Source organism: Poecilia reticulata, chromosome 11 (assembly GCF_904066995.2).
Source record: "Poecilia reticulata chromosome 11, P_reticulata-male-v2, whole genome shotgun sequence".
Taxonomy (NCBI): Eukaryota; Metazoa; Chordata; class Actinopteri; order Cyprinodontiformes; family Poeciliidae; genus Poecilia; species Poecilia reticulata.
The window spans coordinates 24,941,917-24,965,314 of NC_088840.1; the positions used below are offsets into that span (position 1 = coordinate 24,941,917).

General features: G+C 37.3%; 1 protein-coding gene across 1 annotated transcript; it reads right to left on the bottom strand.

Moving 5' to 3' along the window:
- Window positions 1–846: 846 nt before the first annotated feature.
- LOC103472836 (gamma-enolase) lies at window positions 847–23,107 on the bottom strand. Its single transcript, XM_008422674.3, has 13 exons — window positions 22,998–23,107; window positions 12,595–12,680; window positions 12,225–12,320; window positions 11,408–11,466; window positions 10,097–10,166; window positions 8,518–8,651; window positions 8,295–8,386; window positions 8,072–8,202; window positions 7,784–7,981; window positions 7,492–7,693; window positions 5,094–5,202; window positions 4,796–4,854; window positions 847–1,865 (listed from the first exon to the last, which is right to left on the bottom strand). Exons 2-13 carry the CDS (start codon window positions 12,677–12,679, stop codon window positions 1,796–1,798), a joined length of 1,305 nt encoding a protein of 434 aa, XP_008420896.1. The 5' UTR covers window position 12,680; window positions 22,998–23,107; the 3' UTR covers window positions 847–1,795.
- Between the last annotated feature and the right edge of the window lie 291 nt (window positions 23,108–23,398).

Here is a 23,398-nt window from a genome sequence, read left to right on the forward strand (position 1 = left end):
GGCTTCTTTCTTGCTAAGTAGCCTTTTAGTCTGCAGGACTCATCAGTGTCCTGTTCTGACACATTTATGTTTTGTCTCGCTACAAGTGAATAACCTCAGAAAACTCTTAATGAAGGTAAAATCATGTTATTGTCTCACATTGGTAGTTTTTAATATGAGCAAATTTGTTGCTTTTTGCAGGAATCCTCAAAATTCTTGTCTCCCATTTCTCCAGTCCCACAAATTGAGCTGATTTTTTTTCATATTTTGACAGATTTTCAAAAGGCATACCTGCACAGCAGACCCTCACTAGTATTTTGACTGTGAAGATGGCAGCGGGGGTTCTTGTATTAACAGCTGTAAATCAAACTGAGCGCACATGAGCGGGAGTGCAAATTAATCTGTCAACACCTTTACTGCCTTTAGATCGGCCAGACGGGAAATTTTAGAGACATTGCATTTTCAGAAGCACTGCAGTTCTGTGAACGTTTGAACCCTGGAAGCAAACATGAAGAACAGGAACTGGAGTAGAGCAGGAAAGCCGAGCCTTGTGGAGATCTGTGACTTTGAGTGTAAGATTTTACAACATTTTTAATTGGCTACTGTAGCTGGAAAGTGAGACAATTGAATATGCATTGTTACATATGCTCATATATTTAGATCCTGTCATTTTCCTCCACAAAAACTCAGAGATAACTGGATTGATCACAGAACAACTATTGGGCTTTTCAACATATTCCTTTAGTTCTCAAATGATATTTTGAAGTCACATCTGTAATATGTAATCATAATACATCCAGTAGGTGTTATAAAAATCATCTTAGGGAGAAAAATTCAGATAAGTGCAAACACAGAGAGAGCAGAAACTTTGATTGAAATCTTGGAACATAATCTTTATTTCACATATTTTCACATTATTTTAATTGACAAGCGTTCCTTTATTATTTTCATTTTTTTTATGTTCATTGCTCTTTCATCTTTTTTTGACACAGCTATTCTATGGACAAACGAGGGACGAGGGAACCAAAAGGGTCAAAGGTTCTCGGGTTTTAAGGATTTTCTTTTTTCTTTCAGGACAGAAGCAGGACTTCAAGCATGAAGGACAAATAATCAGATTCCCACAAGGTTGAGAAGAAAACCAGAACAGTTAAAACTGAGACACGGACACAACGAGAAGAAGGAGAGTAAAATATAGAGAGAGAAAAGAGGAGGAGGATAGAGCTGGGAAGAGTGCAGGTTCTTGAGTGTCCAGGTGAGAGAGAGACACAGCTGAGAGTGTGTGTGAGTGTGTGTTTTGGTGTTGGAGTGCTCTTTATTGTTCTATTGTTGCTTCCACTCTGTTCCTACATCTGCATCGTCCTCGTTTGGTCTTAAAAGTTTGACTTTTTCATCTCTTTCAGTTTCGTGCTTCAGACTATATTATTCTACAGAATTTCTACTTATTCTCTGTTTTTTTTACAACAATGATCGTTATCTTTGCAGGCCTGCCTCCTGGGTGTACATGAACTATTCCTACAGTAACAGTGCATGTCTGGCTTATAGGTTCTAGGGTTTTCTTTATAGTGTTCCCCTGCATGTGCATTTTCAGGTGTTGCGACTGTGCGTGTGTGTCTGCAAACAGCATCACCTCCCTTCTTTTAAGTCTAGTGCATAATTGATTCATTTCTTTTGCTTAGCTCTTTTGCAATAGCATTTTTCCTGAATTTGAGTGATCGTTCTTTGTACATGGCTCATTCCTTGTTAGTCGTTTGTGTCAGTTTGCGTGGGCATTTTGCGTGCGTTGAGTGTGTGAGTCATTCTCGTCTGTCAGCTGGCTTCACAGGACGCTCGGGTTCCTGAAGTTATGGCCGGCGAAGCGAGCCTGGTCGCCCAGCTCCTCCTCGATCCTGAAAAAAGCAGAGACACAAGTCTGTGTTACATTTTTTTTTTCTATTTTGATGAATGAAAGCACATTTTTATGCAAAATTCATATTTTGCACGTTTTTGTACTTCCATTTGGGTCTGCTGCTGCTTCTAAAATCAGCCTCTGTCCTTAATGTGACCTAACAATCCAAGTGAAGCCCAACCTGTCACCTAGCAACCCAAGCAGAGCACATTTGTCATCTGATTTTACCGCATTATGCACTGTACAATGGCTGCTGGAAAACACGAGTATTTTGAAACCATTTGCTACATTCTTCTTGGTTGTGCAGAAGGTTCTACTTCTGCTTTTCTAAAATGTGCTGTTATATAATTGTGCATATGTTTGCAGCCATTTTCACATGTGTGTAATTGTTGAGTTGTGGGTCATGTCCAGCAGCAGTTTATTTGGAGTTAAAGTGACAAGAGGCACTAAAACAGCTAATTCTGAAAGGAGCAGAACTGAAAAGACTGAAATCTCATTATCTCAGAATGATTTAGTCTGTAAAATTTAATGAATATGTTTTGTGTAGCCATAAGCTTATCCTAACCTTTCAAAAATATTCTGATATTTCTATTTTTTAACTTCATTACCAATCAAAAACAGACAATTTAAATATCTGATGATAAGGAGACTGAGACTTCATGTCATCAAACATACCTGAGAATCCCAAATTTTTCATTTGCCATCAAACAGAGTAAGACAAAGTGACAAGAGAATACAAAAAAAAAGATGCACCTTAGTTAAGAAAAGTCACCCCAAGCGGTAACACTTTATTTGAAGGGGGGTGAATAAGAATGTCATAACACTGTCATAAACATGACATAACATGAATAAGCCTTCGTGAATATTTATGACTGTTGTCATAAAGCGTCATTCGGTAAATTATGACACTTTTAATACAAAGTTGACATTATTCAAAATGTCTTTGTTATGACAACTTGACATTAACCAAGAAATCCATCCATCCATCCATTTTCTTGCACCCTTGTCCCTCAGTGGGGTCGGGAGGGTTGCTGGTGCCCATCTCCAGCTATTGTTTCGGGCGAGAGGTAGGGTACACCCTGGACAGGTCGCCAGTCTGTCACAGGGCAACACAGAGACACACAGGACACACAACCATGCACACACACACTCACACCTAGGGGCAATTTGGTGAGGCCAATTAACCTGACAGTCATGTTTTTGGACTGTGGGAGGAAACCGGAGTACCCGGAGAAAACCCACGCATGCACAGGGAGAACATGCAAACTCCATGCAGAAAGACCCCAGGCCGGGAATCGAACCCAGAACCTTCTTGCTGCAAGGCAACAGCTCTACCAACTGCGCCACTGTGCAGCCCTAACCAAGAAATCATTACTGTTTAAACTTTACCTTTAATAACATAAAGTTACCTAATTTTTAAAGTGCAATCAGTAATACTTTTATAACAAATTTATATCAGTAGTGATTTATTAGTTAATGTCAAGTTGTCATAACAAAGACATTTTGAATAATGTCACCTTTGTATTAAGTGTCATAATTTACCGAATGACACTTTATGACAACAGTCATAAATATTCATGAAGGCTTATTCATGTTCATGACATGTTATGTCATGTTTATGACGATGTCATGACAGTCTTATTCACCCCCTTCAAATAAAGTGTTACCAAACAAGCTTCTGCAGTCTTTCAAAGTTCTGAGAATATCCTTATAATTCAAAGTTCAAGATGCCAAACAAGAAAAAAAAAAATCCACCATACACCAGGCATGAGTCACATAGGTCCATCACTTGTTAACGCTTGAAAAACTGCAAGTAAGTGTTTCTATTTATGATGGTAAGACAAAAAGTTAGTTTTATTTGAATATCTTACAACCATCCTGTAAATGTGTAAAAAGTGCTGCTAGTTGCTATGGAGATTTTGTGACTCGCAAAGATGAAGGTTTTGTTGTTTCTTCCTTCACCTCATCAGTCCAGCGTTATCTGCCACATTTCCAGTCCCATAAATCCCATTTAGTAATTGCTCTTACCGTGAAAGTTGTCTTGTTTAGGAAACTTTATATTTATTTGTTGTAATTTCCTGGCTCACGATGATCAAGGTACATCTTGATTTCCTAAATGACATGTTCTCTTATTTTTCCAGTTATTTGGTGGTAGTAAAATAAATATTGTTTTTTAAACATTTCATGATGTTGACATGAGTTTGATTTAGACAAGTCAAACTTTTCACCAGCGTTTTCTTGCTCAACTGCACAGATTAGCGTTTCTACCTGGTTAATGCCACTCTAAGTCTCTCCAGCCTCCACCTCTCCCATGTGCTTCCACAGCAACCCAATAGGATTAAATCGCTGAGCCGATCCCTCCTCCTCCTACTCTCCCTGCTCCTTCCAGCCACTGACTGGTTTGGACGCATGGGGTGACACCAGCGATGCCGTCGACTGCCACGTCAATTAGCTCGGACTCTAAGTACTAAAATAGAGCAGGCACCTAAGGAGAAGTGGCTCTGCAGAGCTGCTGCTGTGCCTGATTTGATTTAGGCTGAAAGGTGACGTAGAACTGCAGCAATGCTGAAAAAAGTTTAGGCGTAATAGAATAAAAACTGAAAAATGTGTTGAAAATGTTAGCTCTGCATATAGCAACTTTCCATACGATTAATCTATTTTCTTACCCATCTAGAATTATTATTTCTAGATGGATGAGGTTTGACATTTGCAAAGAAAAAGATTATTACATTTTGTTCCCCAATCAAGACACAAAAAATTGGACTTTTTCCAAGAAGGCCATTGGAAAACTGTTATTGTGTGCACAAAGTACAGTCTCACTGTCAAAGAACATTGACAGTAAATGATAATAGCTCAAATTATGGTCAATAAAGCCTTATGGGACACCTAAAATGCGTTAATGGTAGAGTTGAGCCTCTGCAACCTACTGACCTCATGAGCTGGTTGTATTTAGCAAGTCGCTCAGATCTGCAGGGGGCGCCAGTCTTAATCTGCGATAGAGAAAGAAGTTCAGTAATTTATGGACAAACCAAAATAAGGTGTAAATGAAGCTGGATAAGACAAAATTAAACCTTTGGTGAGTCAGAGACGGAGATTTAAACGCACAGATTGAAAAAGCTGCATTTTATCAAGTCACAGCACAAACCTGTCGATTTATTACTCTGCTCTGAGTTAGTATGTTATTTTGTCAGATTACACAAATACTTTGTTAGAGCAGTGAAGTAATCACCTGTCCAGTACAGAGTCCCACCACCAGGTCGGCGATAAAGGTGTCCTCCGTCTCCCCTGAGCGATGGCTGACCATCACTCCCCAGCCATTGGCCTGAGCCAGCTTGCATCTGAAAGGAAGAGCCAATAGTTTACATCATGACCTAATTTTCATGGTAATAAATACTGTGGCATCTCAACATTTGAGCATGTTGTGCTGCTGCGCCTTGCAGCATGTCATTTACTCTCAAAGTAGTGTGCAGGTACTGTTCAAACAAAGGAACATCAGGAGTTACTTGGGATGTTCTGGTTAAAAAAAAAGAAACATGTTCTGTTTTGCAATCTTAAAAAGAAGCATGAACTTCTACAAAATAAAAAAGAGAGCTGAGAATAACTTAAGCATTCTTAACATATATTTTACTCCCTCGATATAAATTCTGCAGCATGGGTGCTAAAATCTATAGTGAAACTTTATTAACTTTCTAACTATAAAGGAATTAAAAATCTGTTGGCTTGTATTTCCTTTTCTAAAAGCAAACAAAACAACTCTTATATCAAAAGAGACTAAATCCAGTCTTCTGCGTTATCCATGTATTGAACATGAAAATCCCTTAACTAAATGTAAAGCTTTGCATTCGTTACACAATATATTATTTATATGACCCCTGACTTTAGTGCAGTTGTTTCACTGTTGAAATATTTCATTGTCTTCATGTACAATAGTGAGAAATTCAAAGTCTTCAGCACACAAAATTCATCTTTTCTCTCCCCTCATAACTGCAGTATTGCATATATTACCCTCTTAATTGGGCGAGTGCATTAATCACAATATGATTCATTTGTAGCCGCAGGTCATCTGACAAGTTAACAACATAAAAATTAAGACGTCCTCTGAAGCTCCAGGCTTCTCAGGATTTCCATTCAGCCAGCTGAGCCATTAAATATATCAGATTAATGATGCAGGGGCGATTTTTTTAGGAGATGGAGCCAATACATCACTAATAGTGTCATTGGCTCAGTTTGTCATTTAATCTTCCTCACACCCTCTTCTCTCCTGCTGCTGGACTCAATGATTGATAGTTTCATAAGGCTGAGTGACGTTATGTCAGGCCTCAGATTAATGACACACACAGTCAGAGGAAGAGGGCATACTAAAAAGAAACAACGAAAACAACGATCTCACCTTGAGGAATAATTTAAATGAGCAGAAAATAACTGTTTTGATTAAGTTTGTGTTTCTGATTCCTCATTATTATCACAAGATTGGCACTGCTGACGGTGACCTGACTAACTCTGAGTTTGTTTGCAGGACTGATTGATGAGACGACATGGAAATCTTTATGACTCAACAGGGTCGGAGCCTCATAAGGTGCTTCTGTTTGTTCCTTTTCATTTCACAGAAGAGTGAGTTCAGGTTGCATGTCTCCGATCTATTTGCATAAACACTGCATAAAAGTACTCGAATTAAAAGGCAGATCTGGGATCTTTGTTATATTTACGATTCCTCTGCAGCAATAAAATGTATATTTATGCTTAGCTTTTTACATATTATTACCAACAGACCCTCAAATTTGTCCAAGTCTGTCTAGTACATTACTTGAAATCTAAATATTGGCTAATTATTGAGTCCTTGAAGCCTTACACAAACTAAAAAGTAACAAATACAAAGATAATCATGTCCTAATTCAGTGTTTTCCAACCCAGATCCTTAAAACATTGTCCTGCATGTTTTTTGATGTTTCTCTCATTTTGCACACCTGATTCAGATGACTGCAGTTCAGCAAAAGCCTGCTAATTACCCATCAATTAAACTTGTTTATTTCATTAGAGCAGCTATGACAAGTGCAGCAAACCTGCAAGCATTCAATAAATCAATGAACATCTGTTTTCATTCTGCACATAAAACTGATTGTCCTGATCTTTGGGTGTTTGGGTTTTGGTTTTCACACACAACATGGTTTTATTGGCACTACCAGTTCATTCATGTGTGTTTTTTCTTTTTTGTGTTTCTTTTTTGTGCGCTGTCATGCGCATTTTGGCTTGTTCTTGTTTGTCCGTATTAGACTTTTTCCCTTTTGATTTGTAGATCCTTCTGTGTCTTGTTCAGCTCTAACTTGGAACAGCTGTTGCCAATCTCCCTGATTAAGCTCACCTGAATCCCATAAATCTCCACCATCACCTCAGTAGATAAGCTCAGATGTTTTCATTGTTGGCTCCATCTGTTACATATTGTTGGTCCAGTCTTTGCTTTTATGCCCCCTTTTTAAAGCCGCAATATAAAACACAAATTAAATATTTGTAGATTCTGTTACTTTCCTGCAAATTGAAGAAAAAGTTACCCTATGAAGAGATATTTCACCACTCTCCACAAAGAAAAACAACAGGAAAACAGTTAAATCATTTTTAAAAAGCGGACGTACGCCTGTATAGCTTCAGTGACGGAGCCAATCTGGTTGACTTTGAGCAGCAGGCAGTTGCAGGCTCGCTCCTCTGCAGCTTTCTCTATCCTTTTTGGGTTGGTCACGGTTAAGTCGTCTCCAACAACCTGAATCCCCACCTGGGCCGTCAGGCGGGACCAGGCCTCCCAGTCGTCCTGGTCAAACGGATCCTCGATGGAGACCACTGGGAGGAAACGGGGAGAGATGATTTAGTCTGTAAGGAAAACAAAAAGGATTTTGTATCTTATTATTTATCAAACAGAAAGCGCTGCACCTGGGTAATTATTGACAAAGCTTTGGTAGATGTCAGCCAGCTCTTCTCCGCTGATGTGTCGGGATGAATCCGGAGGGGATTTGAAGTCCAGATCGTACTTCCCCTCACGGTAAAACTCAGAAGCAGCCACGTCCATCCCGACTACGACCTTATCGCTGAAGCCTGCTTTCTCAATGGCAGTCTGCAGCAAGTCCAGGGCTGAGAACCGAATGAGACATTATAAAAAGGTCAAGACACTAATGCTTAAAAGCAGAATGGCCTTATTTTCAACTACATTTCCATCCTCACCTTCACTGTTCTCCAAGATGTTTGGAGCAAATCCTCCTTCATCTCCAACGTTAATAGCATCCTGACCATATTTCTCATGAATCACGCCCTTCAGTGTGTGGTAGAGCTCAGATCCTATCCTCAGGGCCTCCCTGAAGACCAAACCATGGTAACAGGAAGATGAAAACATTCTGACAGACAACAAACCAAAATGGATGACAAAAAAGCAAAGCGCATTTCTTACTTGAAAGACTCGGCCCCAACTGGCAGAACCATGAACTCCTGCATGGCGAGTTTGTTTCCTGCATGAGATCCTCCATTTATCACATTAAAGGCCTGACAGGACAAAGGATAAAATGGCTTTTAAAATACCGTTAAAGGAACATTTTAAGATGAAATTCTTTCAACTTAAAATAATTAGAAAAATTAGACTGTTGTAGACACTGCATAATGTGATTGAGACCTACAGGAACCGGAAGCACAAGCTCGGTGTTTCCAGCTAAGTCGGCTATGTGGCGGTACAAAGGGACGTCCTTCTCTGCTGCACCGGCTTTACAAATGGCGAGGGACACTCCCAAAATGGCATTGGCTCCAAATTTAGCTTGATTGGAAAAGACAGGAAGGAGTAAGTATCAAAACCGTCTTGCAAAACTTTACTTTTGAAAGAATAACTGTTAAATTTCCATCCATCCATTTTCTAACACCCTTGTCTCTTGGTGGGGTTGGGAGGGTTGCTGGTGCCTCTCCAGCTAACATTCTGGGCAAGAGGCAAGGTCACCCTGGACAGGTCACCAGTCTGTCACAGGGCAACACAGAGACACACAGGACAAACAACCATACACACACTCACACCTAGGGACAATTTGGAGAGGCCAATTAACCTGACAGTCATGTTTTTGGACTGTGGGAGGAAACCGGAGAAAACCAACACATGCACAGGGAGAACATGCAAACTCCATGCAGAAAGACCTGGGCTGGGAATCGAACCCAGAACCTTCTTGCTGCAAGGCAACAGCTCTACCAACTGCACCACTGTGCAGCCCCTGTTAAATTTCTATTTTTATTTTTATTTTTAATACATCATATATTATCAGATATTTCAGGCATAAGAACTTTTGCTAATTTATATTTTTAGGCTTTTATGTTATTTTTGACATTGGAACAGATTTTTGTTTTGGGGGGGAGAAGCACAAAAGGTTTTATTTTTTTTAAATATGGCACAAAATGGAATATTTAGTACTGAGGATGTGAGTTAGCAGTTTAGATTAACAGCTGCTAACAGTTAAGTCAGCTGCTAATGAGAAAATAGATTTTTATTAGTTATTATGTGTCTTTTATTATACAACTGTTCTGTAGAAGTTGACAAAACAAGGCTTGGGATTTAAACGTGAATTTTCTCTGAATAAAATTGATTCGGTTTAAAGTTTCAAAACTGAAAGTTAATGTCTATTTGCTGTTTCTATGAATCGTAACTTACTAACAAGAAAATGGTGCTTGAATTTATATTTTAAAAAGTATAAATATGTTTGCTTACATTTTTGTAACTTAGGGTATAATAAAGGCAAAGTAATCAGAAATATAATTATTTATCCAGTAAAGTTAGCTTTTGGTATTTATTGCTGTCGTAGAACCTAAATAAGCTAAATTCTTCTCTGTCATTCTCTCAAACTTATTTCCTACTGATTAATTTTGTCAGGTTTATTGTACCTACTAATATTAATTTCTTCCTACAACCCATTTTCATGGCTGTTGGCTGTGCTTCCAGAAATGATTACTTGTCCTGTTAGGAAGATGAAATAAATTCAGAGTGCATTTATTCATCAAACATGTGAGTTGGTGTTCTCCGAGCCAAAGCAATCTATTTGCTCTGTCTTGTTACCGTCTGTATTTATGCAGCTTATTGCTCTGCAAAGGACTCTGTGACAAATGAGCCTGTGGTGCAAACAGTTTTTAAAATATGTGTGAGCTGCTGAGCACGAGGGAGTTCCAGCTGGCTGGTACAAACTGATGGTGTGGTATAAGTCATCCTGTCGTGTTTTGACTCACATTTGTTTTCTGTGCCATCCATTTCAATCATTGTGTTGTCCAACTGCTCCTGCTCCACCACACTGATGCCCTGCAGACAACGAAGGAAACTTTGTCAACAAAACTGCATCGCAAAGTTCTAGATTTTACAAGCCACTCCCTCTGCACAGTTGTTGCTTAAATTAGTTTAAAAAATTTTAGGTAATTCAGAACTTATATGGGATTTAAACCAAAACCACCTTACTCTGTTAAAAATCACCTATTTATTAATTTGTTTAAAATAACTTTTTATTCTTAACTTGGCTGAATTGTTAAACTTTTGACTTTTTAATATTGGAAATAATTCCAATACTATTGAACTGGACTGCATGCAAATGGGCATGAATTTGAGATGTTTGTGTTTTGGCAAAAAATTGGAAGTAGTATTACGTTTTTAATTTGAAGCTATGTAAATGCATTAAATTTACTTGAATTAGCAATGAAGCAGGTTAAGAGCCTGGAGGGTTACAGTCCTTGTGAAACAGTGTTTTGACTAAAAGTCCTTAGGAAAGAAGCCCAGAGGGTTAGAGTCCCAGTTGACGGCGTTTCAACTAAAAACCTAGAGGTTGGAGTCCTTGTCAAATGGCATTTTTGACTAAAGTCCCAGAGGGTTAGAATCCCAGTAAAACGACCTTTAACTGAAGTCCTAAAAGGGGTGAGGGTTTTAATGTTTTTATCTTTATTAATCTCTTTTTGTTCAAAATCTTTCTCTTTCTTACTGTTTATTCAACGTCACATGCTGTTTTTTTTATTATGTAAAGCACTTTGAAATGTCTTGCTGCTGAAATGTGCTATACAAATAAAATTTGATTGATTGATAAAACTTTGTAAGAATGAGGAAATAGAACAAGTTTTTATGTGAAGGAAATTATTCGTTTTGAATTACTTCTGGTATCAAAAATGTACCGAAATCACGATTCCTCTAACTCTCATGATATAATTATCTTAATTTTTGCAGCACAGTTGCCATTCTTTAGTGTTACTGTTCTCCCATTCTTACTCTCTTCAGTCAGTTCATCCAGTTGTCTCCAAGGCAGAAAACATTTTACAGCTCTCATGACCCCACTTTTCAAAGTAAGATGCATACATTTTCAATCATTACCTCCTCAAAAGCTTAAATGTTCTTCAAAGGGGGAAATATTACATTTCCAAAAACTCTCTTTGGCATACCCATAATTTCTAAGAAATGTGTTAATTTCCTTCATGTGTTTCTACATTTGAACCTTGAGAGCTTTAGGTTTGCTGTGAATGAATATTATTGCTAATGAGTATAAAAATGTTTTGGTGGCTTACAGAGGATATGAGGGCTGGCGCCAGAGTATCATTGATGTGTCCAACTGCCTTCAAAACACCTGAAATGAAGAAAAAGAGAGTTTTACTGAACAATAAAAAGGGAAAATCAAGAAGTTAACGTTGGGATAAATAAAGTGGAACACAGCCACTTCACATCAGCTTAAAGCCAATTTTTGTGATGAACCCAAAGCAGAAGAATCTTGAAATTATTTTGCTCAGTCAAACACAAGACAACGATTTTCTGAAGACAATTCAAACTGAAAAAGTGTGTCGGTTTTTTTTGTTTTGTTTTTTGTTTTAGATATGATATGGACAAATACTTTTTATTTTCTATTAAAGTCACTAGAATTAAACTTTTGAAATGATTGGAGACTTTATGGAGGCTGTGGAAAGACAAAAACATGCATTTAACCCAAGGTATAAAACTGCAATTAAAGTGTAGAATTAATTTAACAATAATTTTCATTGTATGAAAAAAAAATAACTTTGTGACTAAAACAATTATCACAATCCTCTATTTACATTAACCTTAAATGCTTGTATAGTTTTCTTCCAATGATGCAAAAATACAGAATTCAAAATTCCAACACATATGAGACACAAGGTTGCAAACTTAAATTTTATAATTTCTTTAAATTTTGTTATTTCTTTTATCCCTAACCTACATTCCAAATTCATAACAAAAAAAAAGGATTTCAAGCTTTCTCTGCAGAAGCTTTACAGATTTCTTAAATCTGAATGTTGAATTACTTTATGCAGCTCTGAGTTTTTGTTGACAGTAATTAAATATAGATGCCCAGCTGATTTGTCTTGTTACCTTTTCCCTTGAAACGGCTTTTGTCGCCATCTCGGAGCTCCAGAGCCTCGTAGATCCCTGTGGAAGCCCCACTGGGCACTGCAGCCCTGAATAGACCTGAGAAACAGATAAAAAAATGGGTTTAAATTGATCAAATGTCATGGAAAGTGCTCAAATCAATAGGCATATCAGACAGAAAATAAATATTCGGTACAGCCTCTCCTCTGAATACCCGTAATCTGAGAATGTCCTTGTATCTTTTCCCAAACTTCTACTTCAAGCATTTATTGATATTTTATTTTAGTCACTATGTCATAGTTAAATTGATTATGCTGTTGGCAGCTAAATCATAGATACATTTTTTTCATTTTGTTTCTCAAAGTAAAAGAACCTTTTTCTGTGTGAAGATCCACTTCCACAGTGGGGTTTCCCCTGGAGTCCAGGATCTCCCTGGCAACGATGCTGACGATCGACATCCTGAGGGTCAAACAGAGCAAAAGAGTTTGACTGACGTTATCAATCATAAACGGACTGTAAATCAAGGCAGCAAAAATGATTTCAAATGAATGCAAACAAGTAAAAACTGCAGCTGTAAAAGAAAATTGTTGTGGCGTTTAGACCACATGCATGAGGCAGATCAGATACTGAAACATTAGTGTGATAAATCAAGAAAGACTGATCTTCTTTGTCAAGCTATATTTTGAAGTTTGAGTAGAATTATCTATGTATTTATTTAATATTTTGTTTCTGTAATAGGTCAACAGATTTGTTTTGTGTGTTGTTTAGGAAATGTAACAGATTACGACCACATGAATTTACAGCTTGCAGTTTTTTATTTAAAAGCAAATGAATTTGGTACATGAACTGAATGTCTTTGTGAGAATTCAATACACTTAACAGTAACTGCAGTTAAAAATATGCATCATAAAAGCATCTAAATTGTTTTTAGTCATGCGTTATCTTTATAATGGTCTGCATAATTTCAAGAAACACAGGACACGGCATACCCAGACTCACAGGATGAAACTGAACTGAGACAATGTGGCTTTCTAAAATATTAAGCAAGAAGAAAATCTTTGTATAAAATTCAATCTTATGCATATTCACTTTTGTGCTGTATTCACAGTATCTTTACGTTTCCGCTGAACCTGTTTACTTCTTCAGCTTTTGGCATCCCAGGAGAGAGATCTCGGAAACTCTTGCAGCACAAATGCATTCTAGATGCATCGTGTGGTGCCAGTCTACACCCTTGGAAAAACAGCTCAGCCACTAGAGCTTTCACCTAAATAGGTCACAGCATCAGCGCACCAACAAAATCTTCATGCAAGACTTGCAATACAGTGCAATACAATACAATTTATACAATAAAGCCAGGCCATCCATCAATGTTTGCTGTTTATGCACATTTAATCCAAGACTTTTCTCCATTTAGATCTTCAATGCACTTAGCCAGTTCTGTTTGCTGCAGAGAAGGTTTATTTTTAGCAACGTGACAGCAAAGCTCAGCATAGTAAATGAAAAATATTTTACTGTAGACATTTTTCAGAAGAGAAGATAGTTTAAAACAATAGAAAAAGAAATCAAAGGACAAAACTTGATGTTGTTAGCTAGCTAATGTATCTTTCTTGGAGTGACAGGACAGTAACAGAAAGTTGTCTTTGAGTAAATACAATCCAAGATGGCCGTCTTGGATTGCACAAACTAGAGCAAGTTGCAGAAACAGTGCAAGCAAAATTGTACAATCTACTTGTGCACATGTTGTTCTACCATTTGAATCCTTAAAATGAAGAGAAATATTTCCCTTTTGGCTCTGTTAGGAGTTAGTCTGGCCTTCCTCTTCTAGGGTGCGACAGCATTACTAGATCAGAGCGCTAACTTCTGAGTCAAATCGAACATCCATCCATCCATTTTCTTTCACCCTTGTCCCTCAGTGGGGTTGGGAGGGTTGGTGCCCATCTCCAGCTAACGTTCCGGGCGAGAGGCGGGGTCACCCTGGACAGGTCGCCAGTCTGTCGCAGGGCAACACAGAGACACACAGGACAAACAACCATGCACACACACTCACACCTAGGGGCAATTTGGAGAGGCCAATTAACCTGACAGTCATGTTTTTGGATTGTGGGAGGAAACTGGAGTACCCGGAGAAAACCCACGCATGCACAGGGAGAACATGCAAACTCCATGCAGAAAGACCCCAGGCCGGGAATTGAACCCAGAACCTTCTTGCTGCAAGGCAACAGCTCTACCAACTGCGCCACTGTGCAGCCCCCAAATCGAACATAACAGTTTTTTTTTCTGTTATGAGAGATGAGAGAGAACACTTGAGAAAATTGAAGAAGTTACACTGACCTCCTAGCTGGCCTTTTCTTTCTCTGCTTTTGTCCACAATCACCTCTTGTCACTTTACCTACAATTCTAACATTCACTTTAAAGTACAACATGAAAGGAGCAGCTTCTGTGTGACAGTCTCAACTGCCTTACATATCAGGATTAAAAATGCATTAATTCTCTTTGATGATGCTTCTTAATTTTTTTTTTTTTTTGTACTGCCATGAAATTATTAGCCTACAAAAAAACCTGCTACATTAATGGAACCTGTACCTTCAATGCCATTTCTCTTTGATTATCTGTGCTCTCCTCCGTGGGTGTTTGCCCATTGATATTCCAAACACGGAGAACTGTAACTGCGGCAATATGTCAAAAAAGTCCTTTTATGCTGCTCTTGTCCTTCTTTGCTGTATGAATACTTTATCGATCTGTGAGCTAAATTTGGCTGGTAGCTTGCAGAAGCCTGGGCTGTACTTTTTAATTGCACAGACAGAATGATGGAGAATTAAAAACAGGGTCCCCTCCTTTTCTCTCCTCACTGCTTCACGATATATCTGTAAGAGTAGCACTTTGTATTTTGCCAATTAATAATGGAGATAAGATCTTAAATCAAACTTTAGGCAAAAAAGCTTTTTTTAGTTTTTATCAGACTGTGTCTGGTCAAAGCTTGTGGGAACATGCACTGGAGGGAAATTAGTTTGCTTTTTTAAGTTTTTTTCTTTACACTGAAGATTGAGAAATTTCTCGAGAAAAACAAAGGTGGTCCTTTGTTTTTGCATGCTACAACTTTTGCGTGTTGTAGCATGCAAACATTGCTACAACATTTGTGTTGTAGCATGCAACTTCAGAGGTTTAGTTGCTGCTGCAAGAATTTTTGATACCATGATCTGTAAATATGTTTCAGAGAATAAAATCACTTAGTTCATATCCAGTATAAAAACGTTTTGTGACAAAAGCCCTGAATGTAAATTAAAAGATTTAGATCCAACACCAACCCTGTCACTGGCCTGACGGAAACAAAGGTCTCATATTTTTTGCTCAAAGCGCCTTAAATAAATATACGATTTTAGCGAAGAGTTTACACACACTCATCATAATCCTGGATATAATATTAATTTTAGCCTTTTGGCGACCTTTTTGAATGTTTTCTTTGGGTTGAAGAAATGCATAGACCTAGTTTTTTATCAGAGCATTTCAGAAACATGTTAGTCTGCTTCATTCTTATAAGTTTTTAGGATTGTTTTCCTATTGGAAGACCCAATTCTTTAGGTTTCAATTTTGATCTTATGTGAAGTTAAAAAACTTAGTAAAATTCTTCTTCCAGCTTGTAAATCATGCTTGACATCTGGTACATTGTTTTTAAGTTTAAAGTATCCACCTTGGCAGCTTTCAGCATACGTCTTCTCATTTTGCCAAACAATTAAATATTTCACCATAAAATATTCCTGATTCTTACCATGTGGTCAACTAAATATTTAAGTTGATCCTAAAAGTGTCAATTTTCCTAAGGCCATTGCTGACTTGGGTTCTCTCTGGACATACTAGCTAATTTCCTGCCATCAAAACAAGTTTGGATCAAATGGCAGAAAGTTGGACACGTGGTAATGAGATGCAATTTTTTCGTAACTGACAATTAATAGCAAACTCCCAACCTTAACTCTTCAAATAGCATAAATATATGCTCAAAATAAACTCTAAGTCGGTTCACATTATTAATATCTTAATGTAGCAATATCGAATCATGCTTTAGTTTTCTTATGACTTAATATATATGTATTTTTATGATCAAATAGGCAATTTTTAGAATACTTTTTGGATCACCTGAAAAATATTAAAGTCCTCTTTTTTACTTGTACATTTTTGCATGAGCCAAATCTAGAATTTATATTTTGAAGCACGTTGTTATTTTCCTTTGTCAGCTTAAATTCAAGCAAAATCTTCCTGATAATATTAAACTCTATTTAATGTGATTGTTTTTATTGCTCATTCCTACTTATTTCACATATAAAAACTTTCTCTGGTACCATAAATTTGTTCACCCTAACAAAGTGCCTCTTGCCCACTCAACTCCCCACTTTATTGAAGTCTTTAAAGCACTTAAAGAAATTTAACTCCAGTTTTAAAATCTCTTCTAAAGCTTTCTGCTGATGGTTAAGTGCAGTCATGACAGCCTAAAACTTCCTTCTCATTCCCCTACTGTAAGTCACAGCGCGTGAGCAGGTCAGGGAAATGAGTGAAAAGTGGAAATGGTGCTTCAGCTGAAGAAAAAGGCAGAGAAGGTGCCTTCAGAATCCGCTTGGTCAGGAGTGAAAGTAATTGATGTGTGGGTGGATTTTCTCTACAGGCAATCATTAATTTTATGGATACTGGTTCTCTGTTCCTTTTCGGTGATCCTCTGAGGCCCCACCCTGCCGTATTGCAGAGTCTTCCCAAACAGTTCCACCTAAGGGTGGAGCAGCACGGCATGAGATATCAACAAAGAGATTTTGCGTTTCCCAATAAATGATCTGCTTGATTAATAACTTTCAGATGGCGATAAACACCATCTGAAACCAAAGGCTCAGCTGAACAATTTTCATATGTTTAAATTGTGCAAAAACTGCTCATAAGTGTGTTTTCATCCTGTTTACTTACATTTATTACCTCTTCTGCATGCAATTTAAGTATAACGTGCATCTAAATGAAGTTTAAACTCTACGCTCTGAAGAATGCATAATTCCACTGGCACTGAGTCAGTCATGCATGCATTAACATCTCTGGCATCCTGCTGCAATTTGCACCATCTAATATACATGAACACATGTTCTCTCCTCCTAATCTGTCACCATTCTCAATGAGGTTATTGCCTAATCAATCTCATCTCAGTCTTTTTTCCATCCTTCTTTCTTTCTCCTTTTTTTCCACATCCCCCCTGTGTCTCTCACTCTTTGCTGTTTGTACACGTTGCTGTGTGTTACGTAAGCTCTACAGCAGCAGCAGCAGCAGAGAGGGAGGGAGGACACTCACGAACGCATCAAACCACACCTAACAGAGACTGCAGTGCTCAGCAGAAAAGATACCAGCACTGATCGGATGGAGAAAAAACTCCATATAGGCCAACACAAGTGGGTGAAGCAGGGATGGAGTGATACGGAGGTGATTAGTTCAAATAAGTAAGGGGAGGATAGGAATAGCAGCAATATCTATCTGCAAGGAAGACTAAGTAAAAGAGGCAAAGATATTGTAGATGTGGTTAAAATAATACTACTAGTATCAAGTACAACAAGAATAAAAAGAAGAATGTAATTATGTTTCAATTTACAGCAAAGATGCAGGTAGTTCACATCAAACTCTGACCCCACCGCCTGAATTTCACTGTAAAAACAAAGATTTAAGATCTTATTTCGATCTGTTACAGTCTGGCGTTTGCTTAAGCCTCAGTTTCTTGTTAGCTCATAAGATTGGTCTTCTGCTGCGGTAGCCTGGGTTCCTTCACAATTTAAAATCTTGGTGTTTCATATGGTGTTTTTCACACTTTGACTACCTTTTAACAATTGATTATTTTAGTCTCTGTTGCTTTTACTAAAATCTCTGTTGAGTCACCTCTAATGTCTCCAAGGCATTTTTCAGCACTCAAATGCCACAAATAAGAGATTTCTTAATTTGTTTGACCAATTTTTTTGAACCCCAAAGATGGTTAAGCATTAAAAATCCCAGAAAATCATCAGTTTCCACAATTCCCAACCACCATACCACCTTCAAAGCAACTTAAATAATTTTTTTCTTCCCAATTTGATGTTTGGTTTCAAGATTTGCAAACTATTTTTATTGGGTCTAAAAATCTCAAAGCACTGAGTTACTGTTTTGTTATTGGTTATTTAACAGATGTATGTTATGAAGCATACTGTTTGTAAATTTGTTTAGAGATGTTTCACATTTATTGTGTGTCATACTTCATTTTGCTACTACGTGTTACAGTGAAAAAGATTTTATCAGACTGGATCATCTGTAAATTAATGTAGGCAGGATATAATCTTGTAAATATAGTAAGGTTACATTTTACTTTTGTCACTATAAACAAGACACCAGGTTTCACTTTTTCTCACTTATATTTTCGTTGCCATCAAACCTAAAAATCTGACATATTATCCAAATATTAGCAATTAAAATGAAAGAACTCAAAAGTCCAAGGTAAAAACAATCAACGAGACTTTTACTGGTCTTCCAGCATTAAGTTGTTTACAGTAATAATGTGATTTTTTTTTTACTTTACCACATATTACTTTAAGCACAACAAAGTAAACAACAAATATTGTAATCCTTATTAGGTTAACATTAAAATATAAAATTGTGTGCAAGTAGTAAAGAACAAGATTGACAGATTTGTTTCTTAACCCTAGCCAAAACTTTATTTTTAGCTAATTTTGTACTTGTTAATCTTAAAATTAATTAATACGACTCAGAAACAAAACCCATTTAACCTCTTAAATGATGACTTTTTGTTGGTCATATATAGAAAGCATTCATAAAAGCATCCTCTAATATCCAGGAACAACTGGCTTCTCCTCTGTTTATTTCATTTATATTGAACCAGTTGACAACAAATGCAACCTGAATCATTTTTGCAAGGCAAGACATCCCAATTTAAGTCTAAATTTGAATGAAATCAGATTTTGACATAAGACTAAGATCCAATCTTGCAGTAAATTAGGTTGCTCAAGTAATGTTGATACATAAAAGTACAATGAAGCCCAGCCGATTGCATCAAGTCACCAATTTTGCAGCAATTGCTTGTTACCTCCGAACAAGAAAGTGGCGACTGTGGAAAGGAAGAACTCAATTTTATTAACATTAAACAACCTCATCTAGACAAACCAGGCTCAGGACTGTGTGAGCGTTCAGCTGACATGAGCAAGTAGCTGTTGAAATGATGAATGTGCTCTAGGATATTAATTAAATAATCATAATTTGTTAGATTTTACCAAATCTGTATCATAAGAAGGTTTATTTTTTGGTTCATTTCTAATAGAGTAATAATCTCCATTCATCTTTTTCCAAACTTTTTTTTTTCACTTTACCAGATAAAGTATTGTGCAGCATTGTTAAAAGCCAGCAAAGAAAATTATTAGGTATTTTGCTGTTTATTTAAAAAGAGCTATAGGGTTCAGACATGTTAGCCCCACAGATATTCAATTTATTCAAGTCTTTTAGGATGTTCAGACTAACAGCTGGTTAATATTAACTGGAACAATTTAATAAAGAGAAATGCAATAAAACCCAAGTGAAGAATGCATGAAGACCATTTGATCAAATAAAACAAAAGCAAAGCTGTGCTAAATTCTTGATTGGTTTAAATTTTATTACACCACTTCTTACTTAAATGTTTTACGTTTTGTGGTTTCTTCCAGAAAACATGCAGAACATCTAGCTTTTCATTTCAAAATAGTAATTAATTAATGTTGTACTTGTCAAGACCAGGATCATGTGGGAAATAAGACAGCTAAAATAAAAAATTTGGATGCAGGGGATTAAAAAAATCAGCAGGAAATGAGCGCTGAAACACGGCTTTGTCAAAACGAAAGGAAGAGTTTCCCTGGGAATGGGAATGGCCAGCAGGAAGGAGAGAGGAAGGGAGGGAATGATGAAGGACGAAATAGAGAGGAAGAGGAAATGAGCCAGAGTGAGGCAGAAATGGAAGGATCACAAGAAGAGGAAAGACATGGATAAATAATTAAATGACCATATATGGCTGGAGAAGAGTGGAGAGATGGAGGAATGTAGAGAGGGAGAGGAGAAGAAAATGGGCAACAGAACTGTGGCATATGGCACATGAACACGCACACACATGCACAAACACACAACTACGTACGTATATGCATATATTGACATAAATAGATGTAAGGGGTTTTATTTATACTACTAAATACTATAATTGGTACTATTTCAATCTCTGACTGTCATAAATGAAGATAAACATGAAAACCGGCTAAGGAAAATAATCATCTGTATTCATCATTTTAAGACTTATTGTGGTCACCAGAATATCACTAATGATTCAATTAAACTATTTTTAACATGATTATTGTCCTAGCTGAGTAAATTAACATTAATCATAGGTTCTATTTTCTTACATGGTTTCTACTTGATAAAATAAAAATTTAGAATATCTTTTCTGTTCATTATTAGTATTTAATGAAGCGGTTTTACACAGACTGTGTTTTCCAGATGTGTCAATAACTATGAACACATCTACCTGCTTTTACAAAACAGTTTGGTCATCAGCAGAAGGTAAAAACATTAATTTCTCAAACACGATGCCAGTATTGCTTGTTTTCATCCCACAAATTTATATCACTAAGGACTAATTTGTTGAAATAAAAAACACAGATGGTGCATCTCTGCAACCAGCTGCCATTTAGCTGTGGATAGAGAATAGGGAAGGCCCAAATCCCTCTTCTCCATGATGATCTTTGTTATTTCTACAGTCATGTGGAAATAACAAAGAAGAACCAAAGAAACATGATAAAAATCTACAATTTTATGTGCTACATGACTGAAGAAACCGTTGATTACTAGGGTTAGCTATTGGAGAGCTAAAGCTTTCCAGATCAATGTGTATTAGCTAAACATTTTCAAACTGGTTTGTATCTTGAACAGCAGACCATAATTTTTTATTTATAACTTTAAAAAAATGTACTGAACCCACAGACCACTGTTGATATAGTTTATATGTCAGACTGCCTTGAAAACAAGATCACATATTTTACTAGCTCCCAAGCTGAATCAAAGTAAAGGAAAAGTTCACTGTTTTTTTAAAACATCTGATCATGTCTGCTCAGATCAATAATCTACTCAATGACCAAACTTGAAGTAGAGATAATTCACTGGTTTTTTCCCCTTCTGATTATTGATGCTTTAAAATAGTTTTGACTGAAACACTTTTCTGCATTTGTGAAATAAAAAAACAAATACATGTAGTCATATTTTTGTCAAACATATTGTTAAATCCATATCTACATACTTTACAGGTAAAGTTTCCAGATTTCCTATGATTCTGCTTTTTAAATTGTACTGTCAAAGATAATATTAGTAAAATTAAGAAGTAGTACTTAAAATATTGTGTTATTTATTAAAATATAAAGTTATAAAAACAAATATAAACCAGTGTGAAAAAGATTCAAGTGTTTGTAATAAGTAGCAAGTAGTTTTTTTTCTTCTACTCTTCTTTTTAGCCACATAGGAGGATCTTAAAGGTATTGAATCCACAGAAAATTTACTGAGCTTTGACTAGGTCACTCAAAAACCTTAATTTTAATTAATGTATAGACATTTTCCTTAAAGATTTTCTGCTCAAGAGCAAAATGTATCATTAAATGGGCCCACTACATAGTGTTTCTCTAGCATTTAGTGTATATGTCTAGATATATTTTTCCTTATCACACTCAAAATATCGCAAGCTCACATTATAACCACCTCATGTTCATTTGTCTTTATGGGCTTGGCTACCTTTTCTAAAATCAGGCATGTTGTTATAAACATATTAACCAAGTGACTTTTGGTAGCTTTTCCTGAATCTAATAATGTTATAGGAAGTGTTTCAATACAACCAAGCATATTTCTCTGAGACTCAGACATGCCTGTACTCTATTCCTGCCCCATCTTCAAACACAATTAGAAACCAGAGACCTGGGCATTATTGACTGCAGGATCCCATCTCATTCACACACACACACACACACACGCACACGCACACACACCCCCACACACACACACACACGCACACACACTGCAGGCAAGAATCACATGAGCAAACACCAGCCATTTTCCAAAAGTCAGAGGATATTCAGGTCAGTCTTCCTGTAAGCTACATTACCACCTTCTAACACACACATACACACATGAATGCATTAGTCCTCACACACTATATTTCTGCTGCCACAACACTCATAAACAAATCATCCCTCTTCAACCACAAGGACACGCATTAACACCAAAAAACTGCATATCACATAAACACACACACGTACACACATTTCTGTGCAGCTTACATGAAAAAAAAGCATCTGAACACACACTTGACAGCAAAATGCATAGTAACGCAAAAATGCACACACACGTATTGTTTTCTTCATCCTTTCTGTCCTATCAGACACATTCAAGCATACTGAGAGCTCAAACTGACACACAGACACACACTGTGCAAGTACGTGGAGGCTCACACATGTACGCTCTCGTGTCTCTCTCTGCACCCACAAAATTCACTTGACAGCCATTTTCCAAACATGCATGAAGCTGCAACACACACACACACACACACAGTGACACCTCAAATATCTCACAACACACATGCATGCATTTCTTTGAATTATGTCTGCTTTACGCAGCATGAAGCCCACATCAAAACTAAAAAGGAATAAATAGCGATGGAGAATGACAAAACCCAATAGAGCAGAGGATGAGAAAAAACAGCGAAAATCCTGCCTTTACCTGCCACCCGTGAGTGTGTGAATGTGTGTGTGTGTTCTGCCTTGCACGGCAATGGAGAAAATACTGGAGAGGCTGAGCGATGAGAGAGGGAGAGGAGGAAAACAGGAGGGGAGGAGGAGGGGGTGAGACGTGTGACGGAGGGGGGGGAGGGGAGATGACTCAGAAGGGAGATGGAGAGAAGAAGATGAGTGTTAATTAAAAAAGGAGAAGATGGACCAAGGGTTTGGATGAAGGGATAAGGACAGGGTGCAGAGGCTCGATGTCCAACAGTGGTGGTAAAAATAGATGATGGGTGGACAGCTTCTTGTCTCCCAGTGTCTCAGTGTCTTTCTCTACTGCTGTAGTGGGGTTCAGTCTGTATACATGAGGTTATATAATCCATCTTCTCCACCATGCTCAGA